Source organism: Coregonus clupeaformis, chromosome 28 (assembly GCF_020615455.1).
Source record: "Coregonus clupeaformis isolate EN_2021a chromosome 28, ASM2061545v1, whole genome shotgun sequence".
NCBI lineage: Eukaryota > Metazoa > Chordata > Actinopteri > Salmoniformes > Salmonidae > Coregonus > Coregonus clupeaformis.
Window position 1 is genome coordinate 4,626,016 of NC_059219.1, and position 22,869 is coordinate 4,648,884.

At 44.0% G+C, this 22,869-nt stretch overlaps 2 protein-coding genes across 3 annotated transcripts in view; both read right to left on the reverse strand.

Moving 5' to 3' along the window:
- Positions 1 to 3,925, reverse strand: part of LOC121542543 (stabilin-2) — a 34,235-nt gene extending 30,310 nt beyond the window's left edge. The window contains exons 1-4 of one of the 2 annotated variants that reach the window (XM_045208509.1): positions 3,696 to 3,925; positions 2,461 to 2,588; positions 2,063 to 2,181; positions 557 to 642 (exon numbers count right to left, since the gene is read on the reverse strand). In XM_045208509.1, coding sequence (XP_045064444.1) covers positions 557 to 642; positions 2,063 to 2,181; positions 2,461 to 2,588; positions 3,696 to 3,782 — 420 coding nt within the window. In that variant the 5' untranslated portion in view covers positions 3,783 to 3,925. Of the gene's footprint in view, positions 1 to 556; positions 643 to 2,062; positions 2,182 to 2,460; positions 2,592 to 3,695 lie in introns of both variants that reach the window. The other variant, XM_045208508.1, reaches the window with a different exon arrangement.
- An 8,185-nt stretch (positions 3,926 to 12,110) lies between these two features.
- On the reverse strand, positions 12,111 to 21,841 carry LOC121542307 (protein Wnt-16-like). Its single transcript, XM_041851701.2, has 4 exons — positions 21,350 to 21,841; positions 20,983 to 21,209; positions 18,620 to 18,909; positions 12,111 to 13,572 (listed from the first exon to the last, which is right to left on the reverse strand). The coding sequence occupies exons 1-4, from the start codon at positions 21,442 to 21,444 to the stop codon at positions 13,108 to 13,110; spliced, it is 1,077 nt and encodes a 358-aa protein (XP_041707635.1). The 5' UTR covers positions 21,445 to 21,841; the 3' UTR covers positions 12,111 to 13,107.
- Between the last annotated feature and the right edge of the window lie 1,028 nt (positions 21,842 to 22,869).

Here is a 22,869-nt window from a genome sequence, read left to right on the forward strand (position 1 = left end):
GCTACAAGACCATCGCCAAGCAGCATGGTGAGAAGGTGACAACAGTTGGTGCGATTATTCGCAAATGGAAGAAACACAAAAGAACTGTCAATCTCCCTCGGCCTGGAGCTCCATGCAAGATCTCACCTCGTGGAGTTGCAATGATCATGAGAACGGTGAGGATTCAGCCCAGAACTACATGGGAGGATCTTGTCAATGATCTCAAGGCAGCTGGGACCATAGTCACCAAGAAAACAATTGGTAACACACTACGCTGTGAAGGACTGAAATCCTGCAGCGCCAGCAAGGTCCCCCTGCTCAAGAAAGCGTGTGTGTGTGTGTGTGTGTGTGTGTGTGTGTGTGTGTGTGTGTGTGTGTGTGTGTGTGTGCGTGTGTGTGTGCGTGTGTGTATGTATGTGTGTGTGTGCACGTGTGTGTGTGTGTGTGTGTGTGTGTGTGTGTGTGTGTGTGTGTGTGTGTGTGTGTGTGTGTGTGTGTGCGTGCGTGTGCGTGCGTGTGTGTGCACATGTGTGTTTACTTGCATATATGTGTGTGTCTCTGCATCATCATCCAGTACCTTACAGCTGCAGGTCCCGTTGCCACCCATGCCTTCAGAACACACTCCATTATTACTACAGGGTCTCACTGCGTCCTCTGGGCACTCTGTGACAGGAAGACAGTACCATTCGCATTAGTCTCATATCAACAGAAAGATGGACAACCAATCTAAATGAAACAGTGATTGGAAACTGAATGGGCTTCAGTAATGTATTGTTCCAATGTGCTCCAGGAGAGCACGTGACTTGACAATAGCCTGGATGTAATGCTATGACAGCTGTGTCTCCAGGGATCTGAGTAAGCAGACGTGTTACACTTCAAATAAAGACCCCATCACCTCTTCATCCCATCTCCACTTCCTCTCCTCCTCTCCTCATTCTCTCTCCTTCTCTTTCCTTCTCACTCTCTCCTGTGTGCCTCTCTTATCAGAATGACCCAACATCACTCATCGCCTTCCTTCCCTCAAGATACACACACACACACAATGTACACACAAGCATGCACAGGGGGTTGCCAAGGGTCTCCTTACAATCAGCAGACTCTAGGAGAGCAGTTGTTCTCGTCAACAGATTCTCACTGACTCACCATTTCTGAGCAGTTGTCACTCAATTGTAATAATATCATTCAATGTTTCCCCAATGTTTACTTTAATGAATGATAACCTTCTAATGTGGGTATTTTGTACCTAAAAGGTAACATTGTTGCACAACAAGTGGTGAGAGTAATTCAGTCGACATACAGGGAGAGAGAGAGAGAGAGAGAGAGAGAGAGAGAGAGAGAGAGAGAGAGAGAGAGAGAGAGAGAGAGAGAGAGAGAGAGAGAGAGAGAGGGAGGGGGGATAAGAGGGGTCTATGACAGGAACGAAAGAGATAGATAGAGGAAGCCTGGACTCAGTGCTCTCCGGGTGTCAGCACATTCCTGGAAGACAGGGGCTCACTGACGATGAGCCATCATTGGGAGGAAGGAAGTGTGCGAGTCCCCTGCTCCGAAAGGCCTAACCTGCATCCTGCACCCACTACAGACACTTGGCTCACAATGTGGGTCGTCCTGGCCTGCCTGTGCGCACAGGACACCTCTGACACACTTTCCTACTTTGGACGGCTTTGTGTTCTGTGCATTTGTTCCCCTGTAGCTATTTATTTCAGAAACAGGACACTTTCTTTCCACTCTTCCTCTCTTAGGAGGGATGCGAGCGCTTTCCTTCTGTTTTTTTTGTCACACAGCACTCAGCACTGGGATTCAGTGGCTGTAGCAGCCAAGTACACTCTTCCTATCAAAACATTCCCGCAGAGTCCCCACAGAACCACCAAAACATGAGCAATACGAGAACCCTCTGAAGAGTTTCAACTCAATGTTTCAAAGCAAGCCTTTGAAAAGGGAGCATCTTGGGTTAAATAGGGATTTCAGAAATGATGTTACCACCCCCAAAATGGTTTGCCTTTTCATCTTGTGTTGCTTTCCTCATCAATGCGGCTTGGTGACTCATTGATGAGCAGCAGTGGATGCATTGTGTTGTTTTACTCACCGATGCAGTCTGGTCCCCAGTACCCTGGACAGCACCGGGGCTCATCTACCTGCTTGTAACACTCATGAGAACAGCCCTTGATAGACAGCACCAGACTGGCCATGGGACTCACACGGTACCTACAGAGAGAGAGATTACATATTACTGGGAGATACCTGGTGTAGGATATAGTACTACAGTAGTCACAATGCTCTGTACAACATCTGGTTTTGTCTTATGTTAAGCAGAGACATGAGATATTACTTAGATATCTCCTTTGTCTATTCCATTTCTCCCTCACTCCCTTCCCTCTTCTATCCCCTTCTCCCCCCATATTCCACTTCACCTCTCCCCTATCCCTCTTCCACCCTCCTTTCCTCCCCTTCATCTCCCCCTCCCTTACCCTCTTGCCCACTCACTTGCAGTCCGGGTTGCCCTTCCCGGGGATCTTCTTGTTGTAGCCTGCTGGACAGCCCACGTTGAAACTGATGCTACAGGAGTGGCACTCTGTCTTGGTCATCACCAGGGTTGTCCTGTCACACCGGTTCTGCTGTGGTGGAGGGAGAAGAGCGGTTATTGTAAGACACACCCACACAGACCTCGTGCTGTGTGTCGTTGTGGACTGAGGAACACACAAATAACCACACACAACAGTGTACTGAAACACTTTTCTCATCTCGGTTAACTTCCCACTGTGTGTTAGAAGTCATAAACTCACATAACGGTTCCTGATTTACCTGATGAATGTACCAGGGCCGCATCCCCATGTTCACAACTGAATGTTGAAGCTAATGCCCTACAGAGCCCTCACCGATCCTCTTATCCACTCATATCAATGGAATTTTCCACAGTTCTTAAAACAGTTGAGAGAGGTCAGACTATTATTTCCTGCCTGCCTTTCATCATACTAGAATAACATAACTATGGAATAAACCACCACGATATAACCCAACACCCAAGCCCCCTACAGAGAAAACTGTTTGTGCATGATGAATAGCTTGGTCTTTGGCAGTAGTGTACTCCTGGGTACACACAGTGTGTTGGCATCATCAAAGCTTATTTTAGAGTATTTGTTTACTTTGACCAGAGTTGCACAGACGTTGGGTAAACAGGAAGATATTGTTTAACGACTTCTGCTGGGACCGGCATCATCTGATCTGATCTACCCAGCATGCAACAGTACCCGGGCGCTACTCAGAGAAACCACAAAGCTCAGACATGACACGCACATTAATGCTAGTTATGTTTCAAAACCACATAGAGCCAACCCCTGAAACACAGCACAAAGTCATAATACAATATACCATCCAAAATCCCCAAACCACACAACAACACTTTAACATTTCCAAAACAGTCAGCAACAAAACAAGTCCAAACAAGTCAAGCTGAAGTGTTAGATACTACTGCTGAATTGTTAGATACTACTGCACTGTTGGAGCTAGGAACACAAGCATTTCGCTACACCCACAATAACATTGGCTAAATATGTGTATGTGACCAATACAATCTGATTGGATTTGTATTGTGTGTCCAATGCCCACAGCTCCCTGACCACTCGTGGCAGTGCTTCCATAGTTCTAGCTACCAATGAGAGTGTGACGGTGTGTCCGAATGGCGAATGTACTCACGTGTGTGCGGTAAATGTGGGACTCACCTTGGCGGCAGCAGCAGTGGAGGTAGTGTAGTGGTCTAACCTCAGAAGTAGCAACATGAGCAGCAGTGGTCCGGTCACAGGCTCCATACCTCTGGATCTCTCTCCTTCTCTCTCTCTCTCTCTCTCTCTCTCTTAGTATCACTTGCTGTGCCCCTGTTTATCCCTCTCTCTACCTCTCTGACCCACTCCCTGTCACTTGGAGTCACTCTTTTTTGCTCTCTCTCTCCCTCCCTCTCTGAGGCTCGTCAGTGGACTGTGACCACTCACTTAGCCCATCTGACTTTTCAACAACCCCACTCCTCTCTCCCCCTCCCCTCCCCTCAACTCCACTCTTTCCTGTGCCAATAGTACCAGAGAGGGTCACCTGCATTCATACACTCCACACGCGTGCACATATACAAATATGCATGGTCATACTGTCCATGCAAACACACACACACATAACACACGCGCTCGCGCTCACACGCGCATACGCACAGACATACAGACGCACACACAGACGCACACACTGACACACACACAGGCACACACACACACACAATCCCCCCCGGCACACACACACACAATCCCTTCATCCGTCTATACTCTAGCATCTGTCAGCAGTTGGAAGGGGGGGTTAGGTCTGGTCTTGTCTTCAAACAGTGGTGTTGGATGGAAGGAGAATGGCAGGATATCCTGGACTGTAAATAAGATTCACCCTCTCCTGTCCCATCTGCACTCTTCCTGACAACATTCTGTCCCGTCATGACTTTCAGACCCAGCGTTTTCCAAGAAGAGGTCAGGATGACATGCTTTATGCTGAGTGGCATTACTGACCTAACACACACACACGTACATGCACGCACACAGTCATATAAGTGTTACCAAAGCAGTGCAATGCATTGTGAAAGGGTTGAGGATGTGGTTCATCCCTTGTTTACGCTGAAGCATCAACATACAGATGGAAACATACTACAAATACCAAAAACATGAATTAACTAACATACAGTGTTACAGTGTTGACTACTCATATAATCTAATCAACACCAATGGTGTTTAATCCCATTGATCATATCAGCTTCATTTGGCAAATGGCCCAAAGAGCAGGGATTACCATGTCTGTCACCTTCATCCCTCTTCCAGCCTCTCCACAAAGTACGGAATCACGATAATCATGCCGGAATATGACGGGATAATTTTATCTGCATAGAGGGGCCACTCAGGTGAGAGGGGAGAGGGAGATCCTCAGAATATCTTGAGGTGGGAGCTCAGAGGTTACGGTTGTGGTTGTGGTTGAGATAGACAGCAACAGCACAGCCCTGGCTGATCTACGCTTGGACTGGGGTTTGGGCCATGGCATACCATTGGCAGAGGGTGGCACAGCTTTGGCAGAGGGTACAGTGCCCATCATCTTGGCAGTGTTCACAGTCTTCCCTCGGGAGGGCTTCCTCATGTCTCCAACAACCTCCTGGTCACAGTCATGTTGATGAGGAACCCACACGTCCTGTTCATCCCCATGAACATCATCATCCTCCGCCTGGCCGTCTCCGACCTCCTAAGGCTCCACTGTTGCTACGGTGACCAACTACGGGTTCTGTCTCTTCCAAGTCTTTGCAGTCAGTTACATTGGTGAGTCGTTTTTGATGCTATTTGTATTGGCTGTCCGATTAGATCATTGTTTTAGGTTTTAATTGTTTTCAGGTTTGTTGACCACAACCAGTCACCTGTTAGTAACGAGTGTCCCTCAGTTAAATGGAGCTAAAAAAGAGATTGGTTGAGACATATGTTAAAGGGATGTACAACCGTTTTCTGGTTTGACATGTTTTGATAACATTTGATTACCTCCTTTAAACACCATAAGGTCTGGTATCTCTGTGGACACTCACCCTTCTGGTGCATGAGCAGTCGTGTGCCCATGGCTGGCCTGCCTGCCCTTGGCCCCTCTACTGGGCTGGAGCTCCAATCTCCACTGGAACAGAGATACACTAAAGCTAGTGGACGCCAAACATAGTTTTAAAGTGCTACAGTATTATTACTTGACATTTCTTGGACACCTGGGGCAACTACAGCTTCCTGGTAGGGCCCCATGTAGCTCAGTTGGTAGAGCATGGCGCTTGCAATGCCAGGGTTGTGGGTTCGTTTCCCACGGGGGGCCAGTATGAAAATGTATGCACTCACTAACTGTAAGTCGCTCTGGATAAGAGTGTCTGCTAAATGACTAAAATGTAAATGTAAAATGGTACCCTGCATGGTCTTCTGCTTCCTACTTCCCTCTGTGGTTATAGTCTACTGCTACAGTAACGTACTCAGCACCATGTGGGGGGAGAGGTATGTACAGCATGCATTGACTGTACCTGTATGTGTTGTCTCAGCTGAACCATAGCGTGGAGCAGCAGGGCGGAAGATCCTAGCCATCATCGGGGCCTTTTTCCTCTGCTGGCTGGCCTACTTCTGCCTGGCCATAGTGGAGGTCTCAGCCCCATCCCTCATCTCCTGGCCATACTGCCCACCTACCTGGCCAAGTCCAGTCCCATATACAGTGGGGAAAAAAAGTATTTAGTCAGCCACCAATTGTGCAAGTTCTCCCACTTAAAAAGATGAGAGAGGCCTGTAATTTTCATCATAGGTACACGTCAACTATGACAGACAAAATTAGAAAAGAAATCCAGAAAATCACATTGTAGGATTTTTAATGAATTTATTTGCAAATTATGGTGGAAAATAAGTATTTGGTCAATAACAAAAGTTTCTCAATACTTTGTTATATACCCTTTGTTGGCAATGACACAGGTCAAACGTTTTCTGTAAGTCTTCACAAGGTTTTCACACACTGTTGCTGGTATTTTGGCCCATTGCTCCATGCAGATCTCCTCTAGAGCAGTGATGTTTTGGGGCTGTCGCTGGGCAACACAGACTTTCAACTCCCTCCAAAGATTTTCTATGGGGTTGAGATCTGGAGACTGGCTAGGCCACTCCAGGACCTTGAAATGCTTCTTACGAAGCCACTCCTTCGTTGCCCGGGCGGTGTGTTTGGGATCATTGTCATGCTGAAAGACCCAGCCACGTTTCATCTTCAATGCCCTTGCTGATGGAAGGAGGTTTTCACTCAAAATCTCACGATACATGGCCCCATTCATTCTTTCCTTTACACGGATCAGTCGTCCTCGTCCCTTTGCAGAAAAACAGCCCCAAAGTATGATGTTTCCACCCCCATGCTTCACAGTAGGTATGGTGTTCTTTGGATGCAACTCAGCATTCTTTGTCCTCCAAACACGACGAGTTGAGTTTTTACCAAAAAGTTCTATTTTGGTTTCATCTGACCATATGACATTCTCCCAATCCTCTTCTGGATCATCCAAATGCACTCTAGCAAACTTCAGACGGGCCTGGACATGTACTGGCTTAAGCAGGGGGACACGTCTGGCACTGCAGGATTTGAGTCCCTGGCGGCGTAGTGTGTTACTGATGGTAGGCTTTGTTACTTTGGTCCCAGCTCTCTGCAGGTCATTCACTAGGTCCCCCCGTGTGGTTCTGGGATTTTTGCTCACCGTTCTTGTGATCATTTTGACCCCACGGGGTGAGATCTTGCGTGGAGCCCCAGATCAAGGGAGATTATCAGTGGTCTTGTATGTCTTCCATTTCCTAATAATTGCTCCCACAGTTGATTTATTCAAACCAAGCTGCTTACCTATTGCAGATTCAGTCTTCCCAGCCTGGTGCAGGTCTACAATTTTGTTTCTGGTGTCTTTTGACAGCTCTTTGGTCTTGGCCATAGTGGAGTTTGGAGTGTGACAGTTTGAGGTTGTGGACAGGTGTCTTTTATACTGATAACAAGTTCATACAGGTAACGAGTGGAGGACAGAGGAGCCTCTTAAAGAAGAAGTTACAGGTCTGTGAGAGCCAGAAATCTTGCTTGTTTGTAGGTGACCAAATACTTATTTTCCACCATATTTTGCAAATAAATTCATAAAAAATCCTACAATGTGGTTTTCTGGATTTTTTTTCCTCAATTTGTCTGTCATAGTTGACGTGTACCTATGATGAAAATTACAGGCCTCTCTCATCTTTTTAAGTGGGAGAACTTGCACAATTGGTGGCTGACTAAATACTTTTTTTCCCCACTGTACAACCCTGTCATCTACTTCCAGACCAACACAGGTAATGGACTGTATTTCCTTGTCAGGGGTTATAGATTAGGGGTCAGGGTGTAAAGGGTAAAGGGTGTATTTTGAGGTGCAGTTACTCTCCCCACAAAGGGGCCATCCAAGTACAGTAAATAGTACATTTGGATAAGACTGGTAAAGCACTTTCATGGCAAATTCATGGTAATTATCCAAAGTAAGAATATTTTCCTTTGTAGATCTTAGCTTCAATTCTGAAATGGCAGTTCACCACCTCTTTTACCACAGTCCCATCACTCTCTTCTCTATCTCTATCTCTCTCTCTCACTCTCTCTCTCTCTCTCTCTGTCTGTCTCCTTCAATTCCGTGATTATGCTCTGTAGCTCCTGTCCTGTGGCCATTACGTCCCCTGTGTCTTTGCCGATACAGATGACACGAGTACAATGGTAATTGGATACAGACGTTGTGGAGTCATTCTGCCAACACCAATACAGATGTAGGATCTTCATTTGAGCCAATTTGCTACAGCAGGAATAATCCTGCAGCAACAGGAAATGTGAATTATTATGTGTATTATAATTAACTTACATTTTTGTAAGGGTTGATACATCGTAAGGGAAAATCAAGTCTGAAATTACCAAGTGGAAGTTACAAACTTCAGAAGCCTTTTTAAATCTCAAATACACAACACGTTTTACATTTCCTGCATTGCAGGAAAGTTCTCCTGCAACAGGGTGATCAAATTAAGATCCTACATCTGTACTTATCATCGTGGACAGAACCATTGTTCAATCTCCATTGGAACAGAGATACACTAAAGCTAGTGGAAGCCAAACATAGTTTTAAAGTGCTACAGTATTATTACTTGACATGTCTTGGACATCTGCTGTGCATATTAGCCTATACAGACACTCTTTTAATTAAATGTGATGGCAAACATATGAAAAGCTTCCAGTCGTTTCAGGAAATGGTAAGCTTGTGTGACCCTTAACCTCCTTCCAACCCCTTCAACCCATAAAGATATCCATGTATGTCATCTGGCTCTCAGCGCCTGTAAAGGTCAAGGCTAAAAAAGTATTTCTGAAGGCTCTAAGAAAACACTCTGTCCTTCTCCTTTGTCACCAGATTTGCTGAGATTACTTCCTGATTAGTCATCCCAATAAGAGCATCTATCATCCCCAATGCAGGATTAGTGGTTTCTGGATTACATAGCAACATTTTTAAAAAGAGGATTTCTTATTTGACTTAGTGGATTGCGGCTGGGAAATCTGGGTGCATGTTCATTAATTTTCTCTGGCAGGTTTGTCTATGTTGTCTACATTATCATGCAATGCCTGCATTTGAACTCAAGAGGACAGCAGAGAGTACAGAAAGAGAGCAGTGCTGCAAGGACCTGTTGAAATGGTTGGCTATAAATGCTCTGCTCATCAGTGGAGGCTGGTGAAAGGAGCTATAGGAGGACGGGCTCATTGAAATGGCTGGAATGGAATTAATGGAATGGTATCTAACACATCAAACATATGGAAACCACATGTTTGACTCCATTCCATGTATTCCATTCCAGCCATTTCAATGAGCCCGTCCTCCTATAGCTCCTCCCACCAGCCTCCACTGCTGCTCATATTATAATAAGAAAGATAGTGAGTGAGATCTATCTGGAAGAAATACAGAGAAGGAGTGGAAAGAGAGAGAGAGAGAGAGAGAGAGAGAGAGAGAGAGAGAGAGAGAGAGAGAGAGAGAGAGAGAGAGAGAGAGAGAGAGAGAGAGAGAGAGAGAGAGAGAGAGAAATAAAGTCAGATAGGGGATACCACTCATTAGGCAGAAAGAGGAATCAGGTCGAAAGTCGAGGAGAGGGAAGAGTGAGTGTTGTGTTGAGAATCTTAAGTGTGGTGATGTATGCTCTGGATGCCTGCCTTAGGGTTAGAGGGCACTGGCACCAAGAATGCTCCGTCCAGCCAAACTCCTAAGGGTTGAACCCATGCCGACTGGCAGGGGTTGCGATGGACAGCCCTGTGAGATTCCGGACACATGAGAACACACAGTCAAGGAAAGACACAGTCTGAAAAGAACATAAAACTTGGCTCAGTCTACTATGTTTTTATGCTTGGATGCACAAGTACTGCCCATGGAAAACATGAAAAAATATATATCAAATCCAAACAGAGACAAAACATGACTTATGGTCCACTAATGAATGCGTCCAACTCTGTGGGCATGGATGGAGCACATCAGCTTCAAACAAAAGTCAGTGTCACTGGGTTTTCACTGGGTCCCAATGTGTTCTATTAAGCAGATATTACTATGCTGACGGGGCTCTCATAGCTCCTTTGACGCAAATCCTCACCCCCTCTGTGATTGGCTAAGAAATAACACTGAGAAAAACTAGTCTGGGGTTGACTGACTGGAATAGGCATTGTTTTCAGCTGTGGATCTCCTGTTGAATCAACCCAGAACAGTATCCATCCATATTCACACTGTTTTTCATTGTATCATATATATAAACGGACCCTCAAGGCCACAATGTGTAGTGGATTAGACTGTGTAGTGGATTAGACTGGCAGTCTGTTTCTCTGAATGTGTTTACATGGGTTCTAGATTATGTGGCAAAGCCCTCCATCTTAGAAACATTGGGTGTATTCATTACAGAAACCGTTCAGAGTTTCTATCGGACAAATTCAGGTAGGTCCATCCCTGTTTCGTTCCGTTTGCTTACATTTAAAAAACGTTTTGCAACAGAATTGGCGTAATGAATACACCCCTGGTCTTCATCTGTTTGGTGAGAGTGACATCTTACAAGGCCCAGTTAGTGTTTCCCTCTGTCCTGTTAAAATAAACTCACCAGAAGTCAAACATGTGCTAGGTTCCTCCTCCTCATGTGTCAAACTACAGTCGGCCACAGGCTTCAAGGGAGACTACAGATGAATGAAAATAAGTTATCCATGAATAGTCTGGATTAATTTAAAGTGTTTATTTTAAAAGTTGGAGAGGGGGGAAAATATATTTATTGAGTTAAGCGTAAGAGGTAAAGATTTATTTTGGTCTTGTGGACAGAGAATGAGAGGAGCATGGCCATGATTGAGAGTGTTGACCTACACTATGAATATTTTGTCATTTTGACTGAGGCATAGACATACAAGGAGACGATTCAGACTGAGAAGTTCAGATACAGATTAGATCAATGAAAAATACTTTCAAAAGAGCCAAATAACTTTAATACAGGATATAATGGACCCTCATGTGGGCCCATGTGGCTCAGTTGGTAGAGCATGGTGCTTTCAATGCCAGGGATGTGGGTTCAATTCCCATGGGGGACCAGTACAAAAATGTATGCACACACTACTGTACGTTTCTCTGGATAAGAGCGTCTGCTAAAATGTAATTATGTCCTTAGTATCTCACTTTATGGACTAATTTAACTGAAAAGGGACGGCCAGAAATAAGACATAAGTAATCCTCCATTTATTTTGTGAATTCTCGGAATGTAACTGGAGCACCTGATTCCTGAAAGCAGTCCTCTGAAAACAAAAACCTGAATGAAAATCCTTGTCGTCAACCGCTCTCCTCTCCTCCGACTCTTCCCACCTTCTTTAGGTCTGGGTTTCCCCCTATCCTCTCACCAATAAGTCATAGTGCTGGAAGCTTAAGGGAAATTGAAGGGTCAGTATCGTTAGCTTTTTAAAGGCTCTTTAAGAGAAAGCACTCGCGGTATTTAGCATAGCATCGCCACTTCTCACATAGCACAGCCTCTCATTCAGGAGAGAGAGAGAGAGAGAGAGAGAGAGAGAGAGAGAGAGAGAGAGAGAGAGAGAGAGAGAGAGAGAGAGAGAGAGAGAGAAAGAGCGAAAGAGAGAATGAAAGCAAGAGCGAGAGAGGTGGACAGAGGTAAAGGAATAGAGAGACTGAAAATGGAAAGAGAGTGAGAGAGGAAAAGAAAGGAGAGAGGAAGAGACGGAAGAGGTTTAAATTCTTAGAGACAGCAAGAGGAATGCTCAGAAACCAACTCAAGTATCTCCACAGTCCTGCTGCCAGTGGGTCTACTGAGAACAAACTGCTCCATTCCATTGATGCATTCCTTCATTTATAGCTGGTTTTGGATCCAACAAGACACACACAAACATAGGAAAGAGAAAAAGTGGATTGGACAGGAAAAGAACAACAAAGGAGCTTATGATGACAAACAGAAAACCATCTTTGACAAACACAAACTGTATGTCTGAGAGCATTGGATGGGCTTGAATCTTAAGACACTCTCATCGTGTGATACAGCATAATTTAATATTTACAAAATGTAAACAATTTACAAAAATACTACGTAATTTGACATATTATCAATTAAAGCACCTGTAGCTTTACTCTGCTCTGAATTTTGCAATCTGAATAGTAAAAATATATTTTAGGTTTCAAGAAATCTTTCCAAAATTTCTCAAATAAAAATGTCATGGTACCATATATATTTTTTAAATCATTAACAGTTTATTCCAAAAATACAAAGCATTTGAATGATTATTTCAAGACTTATTTCTATGCATTGATACTGCTTCTCTCGACCTTTCCAACAAGAATAAGCCTAATCTATCCACCATCAATCACCATAAAGCCATGGGTGGAAGCAGGATCTGTCCTTACTCCCTAGCCTGTAACAGAGTCATAGAAATTATACAAAAGATGGCAACCTCTGACGGTTGCCCAATCCCTGTACTGTCTATGGCTCTAGCCTGCTGTTGTCTATATGAAACTTTGTTCTGATCTGGAAATGTACTGACACTGTTTGTTTCCTGCATCTACTCTACAGTCCTCTAAAGCTGTTGCTGCCCTGCAGGACTGAGTCGTCGTCCCTTTGTTCTCCTCTTAGACAACATTCACTGAGTCCATTTGATGACTTGAAGAGTGACGTTTTAACTTTCATCAAAGTTCAGTTTGTTTTTATCATTGAGTCCGAGTTTTGAGGCTCATTTATCCTCCTCTGAGTAAATTGTGGAGATGTCCATGTTTGGTAATCAGAGTATGTGGATGCTCAAGCCTCAAACACTGTGGAACTCCTGTCCCATTGGATAGCCTCCTACAAGGCTAAGCCAATCAAAATCAACTATTTTCCACTGTCTTTGTCCACCTCTGATGGTGCGGTGTATAAATACTGTCTTCCTGAGGGTTGAGATGGAGGGTTGTTGATGCTGCGTCCCCTTTGTCCATGGGAGAGAGGAATGATGGGGGGAGTCTTTTAGTCTCTCATTGGGGATGGTGTGTGTGTGTGTGTGTGTGTGTGTGTGTGTGAGTGTGTGTGTGTGTGTGTGTCATCACCTGCCTCCCTCTCCCTATTTACAGGTGTGCATGTCGTTCATGCTCTCACACTTCTGACACCTCACATAACAACACCACACAAACTTACACTCGCACCTCTCTACGTGGCGAACCACGTGTGTATTATACCCTCGACCGCAGCAGAGCAGGTTACACCCGTCGGAGCCGGCCGAGGTGCGGTTACACCGGCGCCCTCTAGTGCCCGCCACGTCCCAGCGCCGGTCCTCCAGACAGTAGTTAGGAGACTTGTTGAGGAAGATAAGTTCTTCCTTCCCGATGGGCACGCGACGCTGGTCCTTCTCCTTCCTCCTCACCTTCCTATTGGAGCGGTCCAGCACCTGCACACTTCCCTCATAGCGCTCCTTCAGGAAGTTGCCCACGCGCTCGAACGACGCCATGGTGCGCCAGCATGTCTTGACGGCGCACGAGCCCGACACGCCGTGGCAACGGCAGTCGGTGGCCATCGTCTTGGCGACAGCCTGAAAAGGGGAAAGATGGGGAAGATGGAGTTAGGAATTACAACAGAACAAACACTGTAAATGTTACGACAGACTAGCTACCAGAACTCTGTTTGATAGAGACTGCCTTTTGTTCACACAAACGCTGTGGGAACGTTTTGATCAAAATCATTATCTATTGTTCTGAATGCTGGATCGTGGACTGTAACTGGGACTGTAACATGAGTCCTGAGGTTTGTGCATTCTACTTCTAACTCTGACAGAATAGACTCCCTGGAACAAAAGTTACACTGTCCTTCACAGTTTAAACTGAGAGATAGAGGATACATTTTCTATGACCACAAACCCCAGGGCTCTACAGTGGTCTTTGGATGACTCCAGAAGAACCCACCACTTTCACCCCTTTTCCACCTCTTCTCCCACCCCCTCTTCCCTGTCGGTTCAGTTTAGTTGGAAAGCTTGTGTGTGTGTGTGTGTGTGTGTGTGTGTGTGTGTGTGTGTGTGTGTGTGTGTGTGTGTGTGTCTGTCTTTGTGTGTATGAGTATGCACAAGAAAGAGTGTGTGTTACAGTAAACAGATACACTGCTGCCATTGTATCCACATCCCTCTCCAGTGGTGAAGCCCTCTCCTCTTGACAGTGGCTAGTTGATCAGAGAGGAACCCAGTAAGTGTGTAACGTGCATGCCCCGCCCACCTGAGGATCTGTCTTTTTCAACCATCTATTTCCTATGTTTGAGGGATGCAAAATCCACTTGTCACTTAAATCTTGCTGGATTGATTGCTTTCATTTTACTCCTGCGACTCCTTCATATTCTTGGTTGTGCCTGACGTTTTTTTTCCGTTAGCGTTACAACCGCGGAAATGTTTGTAATGACCTGTCAAACACACCCGGCTCAATGGAATACATTGTTTTACCGTTGACTTATTTATAAGAACACTAAAGCTTCGTCTGGGATTTAACGCATTGTCTCAACACGTACATCACAAGAAAGACGAGAAAGATAACTTTATTTTGATGGGTGTTCATTTTTTGTGGAATTAAAAAAGTTATCATTTAATACAGTTGAAATGTTTACAAAGTAGATGCCGTGAAATGAAAGAAACTCCCAAATATGAACACTGGGATGATAGTGATATGTCTGATCTCGCAGTCGCAAACAATGTCAAGTACGTTTAGATAGGTGTAATCTAGAGCCAATTTGTTGACTTTTTTATCCGAGGGTATCCTACACACGTTGAATTATGCAAGAGAATGTAACAACCACCGTAATTAATGAGGCAGTCTAGACAGCGCAGGGTTAGACAGAGAAAGTGTTGGGTAGTTGCAGCCCTCTTCCACCCCCTTATGTTAATTTATTCATATATACAGCCTGTGTATTTATGCAAATGAGGCACCTATAATTGTATTTATTTTAACACTAAATACAGTGGGGAGAACAAGTATTTGATACACTGCCGATTTTGCAGGTTTTCCTACTTACAAAGCATGCTTAGAGGTCTGCACTTTTTATCATAGGTACACTTCAACTGTGAGAGACGGAATCTAAAACAAAAATCCAGAAAATCACATTGTATGATTTTTAAGTAATTAATTTGCATTTTATTGCATGACATAAGTATTTGATCACCTACCAACCAGTAAGAATTCCGGCTCTCACAGACCTGTTCGTTTTTCTTTAAGAAGCCCTCCTGTTCTCCACTCATTACCTGTATTAACTGCACCTGTTTGAACTCGTTACCTGTATAAAAGACACCTGTCCACACACTCAATCAAACAGACTCCAACCTCTCCACAAAGGCCAAGACCAGAGAGCTGTGTAAGGACATCAGGGATAAAATTGTAGACCTGCACAAGGCTGGGATGGGCTACAGGACAATAGGCAAGCAGCTTGGTGAGAAGGCAACAACTGTTGGCGCAATTATTAGAAAATGGAAAAAGTTCAAGATGACGGTCAATCACCCTCGGTCTGGGGCTCCATGCAAGATCTCACCTCGTGGGGCATCAATGATCATGAGGAAGGTGAGGGATCAGCCCAGAACTACACAGCAGGACCTGGTCAATGACCTGAAGAGAGCTGGGACCACAGTCTCAAAGACAACCATTAGTAACACACTCGATTAATGGATTAAAATCCTGCAGCGCATGCAAGGTCCCCCTGCTCAAGCCAGCGCATGTTCAGGCCCGTCTGAAGTTTGCCAATGACCATCTGGATGATCCAGAGGAGGAATGGGAGAAGGTCATGTGGTCTGATGAGACGAAAATAGAGATTTTTGGTCTAAACTCCACTCGCCGTGTTTGGAGGAAGAAGAAGGATGAGTACAACCCCAAGAACACCATCCCAACCATGAAGCATGGCGGTGGAAACATCATTCTTTGGGGATGCTTTTCTGCAAAGGGGACAGGACGACTGCACCGTATTGAGGGGAGGACGGATGGGGCCATGTATCGCGAGATCTTGGCCAACAACCTCCTTCCCTCAGTAAGAGCATTGAAGATGGGTCTGGGCTGGGTCTTCCAGCATGACAACGACCCGGAACACACAGCCAGGGCAACTAAGGAGTGGCTCCGTAAGAAGCATCTCAAGGTCCTGGAGTGGCCTAGCCAGTTTCCAGGCCTGAACCCAATAGAACATCTTTGGAGGGAGCTGAAAGTCCATATTGCCCAGCGACAGCCCCGAAACCTGAAGGATTTGGAGAAGGTCTGTATGGAGGAGTGGGCCAAAATCCCTGCTGCAGTGTGTGCAAACCTGGTCAAGACTTACAGGAAACATATGATCTCTGTAATTGCAAACAAAGGTTTCTATACCAAATATTAAGTTCTGCTTTTCTGATGTATCAAATACTTATGTCATGCAATAAAATGCAAATTAATTACTAAAAAATCATACAATGTGATTTTCTGGATTTTTGTTTTAGATTCCGTCTCTCACAGTTGAAGTGTACCTATGATAAAAATGACAGACCTTTACATGCTTTGTAAGTAGGAAAACCTGCAAAATCGGCAGTGTATCAAATACTTGTTCTCCCCACTGTATATATTTAAAAAAAAATACCTGATACAATAACAAAATGTATACAGTGCCTTCAGAAACTATTCACACCCCTTGACTTTTTCCACATTTTGTTGTGTTACAGCCTGAATTTAAAATGGATTAAAAACCCTATAATTTTACAAATTAATAGAAAATGAAAAGCTGAAATGTCTTGAGTCAATAAGTATTCAACCTCTGTTATGCAAGCCTAAATAACTTTGGGAGTAAAAATGTCAGATAATAAGTTGCATTGACAATAATGGTGTTCAACATGATTTTTGAATGACTGCCCCATCTCTGTACCCCACACATACAATTATCTGCAAGGTCCCTCAATCAAGCAGTGAATTTCAAGCACAGATTCAATGACAAAGACAAGGGATGTTTTCCAATGCCTTGCAAAGAAGGGCACCTATTGGTAGATAAAAATATATATAATTAAAGCTCACATTGAATATCCCTTTGAGCATGGTGAAGTTATGAATTACACTTTGGATGGTATATCAATACACCCAGTCACTACAAAGATACAGGCATCTTCCTAACTCAGTTGACGGAGAGGAAGGAAAACACACAGGGATTTCACCATGAGGCCAATGGTGATTTTAAACCAGTTACAGAGTTAAATGGCTGTGATAGGAGAAAACTGAGGATGGATCAACAACATTGTAGTTACTCCACAATACTAACCTAATTGACAGAGTGAAAAGAAGGAAGCCTGTACAGACTAGAAATACTCCAAAACATGCATCCTGTTTGCAATAAGGCACTAATGTGGCAAAGAAATTAACTTTTTGTCTGAAATAACAAAGCATTATGTTTGGGACAAATCCAACACAACACATCACTGAGTACCACTCTTCACATTTTCAAGCATGGTGGTGGCTGCATCATGTTATGAGTATGCTTTTCATCAGCAAGGACTAGGCAGTTTTTTAGGATAAAAAGAAAAGGAATAGAGCTAAGCACAGGCAAGGTCCTAGAGGAAAACCTGGTTCAGTTTGCTTTCCAACAGACACTGGTAGACAAATCCACCTTTCAGCAGGACAATAACCTAAAACGCAAGGCCAAATATACACTGGAGTTACTTACCAAGACAACATTGAATGTTCCTGAGTGGCCTACACCTCAATCTCCAACCAAAATGTGCTATAATTAAATCAATATCCGATGGATTATACAATTTCAAAACGTTTGAAGTATCTTCATCCATTGTCCAACTGTTGCATTTATTAGAATTGGTTTTAAAACCTTTTAACAATTTTGATGACCGTTGCTACAATTTAGATGGCCTTGTGTCTGCTTGAATGGCTGTGAACATACATTAGTCGCGCTGTCACGCCTCACCCATTAACTCATATTAGAGAGGATGTCACACACTTTCTTCCCCCTCTCTCCTTCTGTCCTGTCTGAGCATCCCCCTCTCACACTGACCTTCTTGTTCTCCCTTCCCTCTATTCTGTTTCCTCCAATCTATCTGTTCCCGCTCTCTCTAACACACACACACACACACACACACACACTTCCTAGAACATCTCCTGAGAGTATTTTTAACAGTGTGTGATAAATTCTATTAAACACTGGATGATCTGGTCCTCACTCCTCTCCAACCCCATATGGTGAACCAAACCCAGAACTATAATAGCTATGATTCCTTTCACGGTGCTAGATTAGTACTGTCATATCAGTCATTCGTTCAGACACAATGAACCCTACACCTGCTAGAGTCTTGACTACTAGAGTTATGGCTCCCATGAGCCCTATTCAGCTTTTACATACTCCCCAGAGTACCCTTAACAACTGTGTTCACAAAAAAAGACTGTCTCTCTCTAGCTCGGTTGTGTGTGTATGTGTTTTGTTCTGTGGTGTATTGTGTCTAATCTAACATCTGACTTCATTGTTGTGCTGTTTTTGTTCTGTACACTGTGTGTGTGTGTATGTATGTATGTGTGTGTGTGTGTTCTACATGCTCTGTGAGTGTTCTTCGTCCTCATTGAGTGTATGTGTGTGTTGGGTCTGTGTGTGTTGCGTCTCACCTGTCTCCCGGCTTCACTGTTGTGCTGGTTCATGGTGAGCAGTGTATCCTCTCTCCTGGCTGAGGACATATTCTTCACTGCGTTATCTATGAACTTCCTGCTGAACCAGGTACCGTACTGGATATGGTCTGAGCAGCCGCCCCAGTGCCACCCTTCGCTGGGCGAGCCTGTGCCCTGCAGGCTTGTGTCACAGCCGCACTCCGTCATGTTGCCCGCGCTGCAGGAGCGCGTCACTGCCTGGACCAGCCCCGCTGCCATCACCGCGTAGATAAACGCTGTCTCCTTGGTCCCTATCAGTGTCAATGAAAAGAGGTTGTTAGAAGGGCAAAGGTACGCATGGATGATTGTGTAACAGTACCTCTAAAGCTTGCAATGGGTGGATTCTGAAAAGATCCCACTGTCACACCTTTCAGCCAGTAACACTTCAGCCAGAGGAAAATGGCACAATTATAGCCTTAGAACTTCTGTGTATCTCAGTAGCACAGGCCTAGATAGCCATATAACTTCCATCCACTGTAGTCGTATAATACATCTTAGCTCTGGAGGGATACAAGTGAGATGTGAGTTCAGCAGACACATAGCCCCATGGGAACTGTCCTGCCCTGTGTGAGGGGGGCGTTGGGTTGCACTTCACAGGTTAGCGGCCACAGTAGACCCTCAGTGAGGACAGACAAGCACTGGCTCACTACTATAACACGAGAGCGAAAGAGAGAGATAGAGAGAGAGAGACTTAGAACATGTTGGTATGATGATGAAAGTGTAGCATGGATCAAACTGGTATCACAGTTACTGGTAAGACCATCTGGAAAGCTGAACACTGGACAGACACATTAGATTATGTCCTGTAATGAACAAAGGCTGAAAAAAATTAAAGCCAAGTGAATGTGAAAGGGGGTAGCCTACTAATGTTTATATTTTATGGAATGTGCTTGTTAGACAAAACTCTAAAATATACAGGATCTTATGGATAGAACAGAAGCATAATGGCACCTGCCGACATCAAGCCTAACTATTCAGAGAGTGCAGGCTCTAAGAATGACATAGTGTTTAAAGATGCATAGTCTATCCACACTTTGCTGTCAATCAATCAAGGATAAAACAGAATATCAGAGGTCCAAGCCACAAGTTGATCCAAAACGTTTGTGCATAATTTATGTGTGGGTAAATGTAGAAAGAAAAACAGAATATCAGAGGTCCAAGCCACAAGTTGATCCAAAACGTTTGTGCATAATTTATGTGTGGGTAAATGGAACAACAAGAAATCACCATTTCAAATCTGAGTTTGGCACTTTGAAGGTTTGATCATTAAAACAAATGACAATTGCGGTTATTTAGGTTATCTGTGCTGCATTATATTATCAAACGTTATCAAAAAGGAAAATTAGCTGCGCCCTAACCCAATAAGAACATTGTCTCTGAGTCCGATTAGATCAAGTTCCCGCTTTTAGAATACGAAGAAAATACATCTGTGGTCAAAGAGCAGGGTATACATTTTTACAGTTGATTGTCCGAGTCCGGACATAGGCTAAATCTATGCATTACCATCCCATTGTATTGTGCAATAGGCCTAAACCAAAATGAACTATATGGTCCGTTTTTTCTCCGATTTTTTTCGTCTGGGTTGAGTGAAGAAAGTTGATAGATGGCATGTGACAGGGTGCAACAAGGATAGAGAGGAATTTGGAATAATGAGTTTCATGTGAAAATAAAATGTTGATAGCTAAACCATCTTGGGAATCTGCATGGAGACAGATTTCTAAATCTCTAAAACAAAGAAACTGTGTTCTTATGTTACATGAATCTCCTAATTAGCATAATCCCGTCTGGTTTAGGAGCGGAGCAGGGGATCTCTGTTCAAAGACAGCACTTGACCGTGGATAAGTGGCGTGTTGGAATGGTTAAACCGAAGCAGATGTGCGCACACGTTCTCTCTCTCTCGCCCCATTGGGGATACAGATGCTCGAGTCAGCAAATCAAATCACCTTCCCTCCCTGGCCAACATGAAACATTTTCATGACTCAAACCTAACCGACCACGAGTAAAGAGTTATGGAAAATGGAAGAAGTGCCTGTTTTTGGCGCACTATCAAACAGAAAGACAATTGAGGGACTGTTTTTATGCTGCAGTTGCCTAAAACGGTGAAATACTAAATTATGTGGGCACACATAATAAATATCGGAATATGGAATATAAATACTATAGTAGATAGTCCCAAAATATAGTCTCATTTTCCAAATTAAACCCAATCAAAAATAACATTATCAATAGGCCAGAAAAGTGCACACGAATTTATGCCAGCAGGGCACAAAGCACCCTATTGTTTTATGTCTATTAAAACGAGTATTTTAACCGCCTGTCTTTACCACTGGTTAGCTCGTAGCCGAACACAGAGAGCTTTTTGGTGGTCGAACAGTTCCACCGCTCGTGCTTGAACTGCGTCTGGCACTCGGCGATGCCGATGCGCGCGCCGTCCTTGATACTGGGCAGAAGATGGGGCTTTCTCTTGCACAGGTCCTTCTGCTTGTGCGTCAGCGGGAGATTGGCGCAGCCCAGCTTCTCCGCTACTCCCACGGACGTTATTCCCAACCACCTGAGACACAAGGTAAGCAGTGGAGACAATAAGTTACTTTCTAAACCACTTTCATCCCCAAACGTAATCGCATTCTATGCGTAAAGAAAAAGCTGCAATTTGACAAAAAAGCTTAATCACAAGCAATGAAATATACTTACATCCAACTGGCTCGACAGCAGACAGGATACAGTGAAAACAGTAAGAGAAACAGAAAGCAGATCTGAGGTACTCCACAGCCGCTTCTTCTCTCCATGGCCACCTCATTTACAGAAGCCGACTGGCCTCCCGGGCACTGGGGAAGGGTATGTCCATGGAGCGCTGGATAGGTGCTGGGCTCTGTCTCATGCTAGCCCCGCAGCATAGGACCCTAACAGAAATAGTCCTCAATCGGTGGTTATCTCGAGCAATTCAGTAAAAAAAAAACATCCATGGGGAGAGAGAGAGGACGCGGTTGGAATGCTGATTCTAATCACGTGGCTCGGTGGCTGGTAGTAGCCTACAGTTGGATGGGTGATAAGATAAGTTCCCCACGGTGTTCCCCAAAACGCAGACAAACAGTTTTATCCTGGACTGGGAAAACCCACACAGAGCGTCTCTCAGTGGCGCGCTCCCAGGCTCCGATTGGCGCACCCGTGGATTCATATTCAGCAGACGCGCCTGTCCTACTTGCTAATTGGACGGGACGCGCAAAGAAAAAACGCGTGCAGCCGCTGGCACTGACAGGAACTGAGCAAAACCTTTGGCATGGGAGAAGGTTGGTTTCCACTAGATAGCGCATCCAAAGTCAAAATTGGTTATAGCCCATCGTAAAAATGTATGAAAACAAAATGTACTTTTTGGTGTTAATTTGAGGTTAGGGTCAGGATTAATGTTAGCAGTGTGGTTAAGGTTAGGGTTAAGGTTAAGGTTAGGTTTAAAATCAGATTTTAAGAAGATCAATTGTAGAAATAGGCGGGGTTTATGACTTTGTGGCTGTGGTAACTAGGGACGGCCGAGAAGGTGGAAGGAAGGACAGAAGTCATCAGAACACTTCTGTATAATGGTCACTTCACTCAAGCGCTGTTAAGCTAATCATGTCAGGCGAGAATCAAGATAATTTCCCCCCGAGAAATTCCTTGATACGAAACCCTGAGTAACTTGAGTGCATAACATATTTATAATACAATAGATTCTCATACACAACAATTATTTATGATAAACAAGGCCCGGTTATGAATTCTGAATTTAATACCAATTTAATTCAAACTAATCCTTATGACAAGCACATTTATAGATTTGATCTATTATTATATTTATAGATTTCATATACAATGGTTTCCAATTTTAATATTAATATAATACTACAGTTAGAGAAAATGTCCTCATGGTTTCAACACATCGAAATCATGCTCCGAGTGAAAAACATTTTTTTCAGTGCTCGTGAATTGCGCACTATTCGTTAGGTTTAGAAGGTTTGGAATCTAATTTTGCCATTGAAATGTATAGCTTCAATGAAAAAGGATTGATTCAAATGCAACGATAATTACAACCACATTGTCCATTGTGTTTTAGCAAACATTTTCAAATACAATTGAGTCGTTTGCCTTTTCCTGAATAATAAACATTATATGTACAGTCAGAGAGCAATTTCAGCGAGACAATTTAATGACATTTTCAAAAGGGTTGACTGTTGATTATA

Bases quoted from the DNA above. Each gene is read 5' to 3' on its own strand.
- LOC121542307 (XM_041851701.2), bottom strand. From the start codon at position 21,444: ATGGAGAGAAGAAGCGGCTGTGGAGTACCTCAGATCTGCTTTCTGTTT. The intron at 21,210-21,349 runs GTAAGTATATTT...CTTGTGTCTCAG, and splicing joins TGCTGTCGAGCCAGTTGGAT to GTGGTTGGGAATAACGTCCG. The intron at 18,910-20,982 runs GTAAAGACAGGC...TGACACTGATAG, and splicing joins CGGCTACGAGCTAACCAGTG to GGACCAAGGAGACAGCGTTT.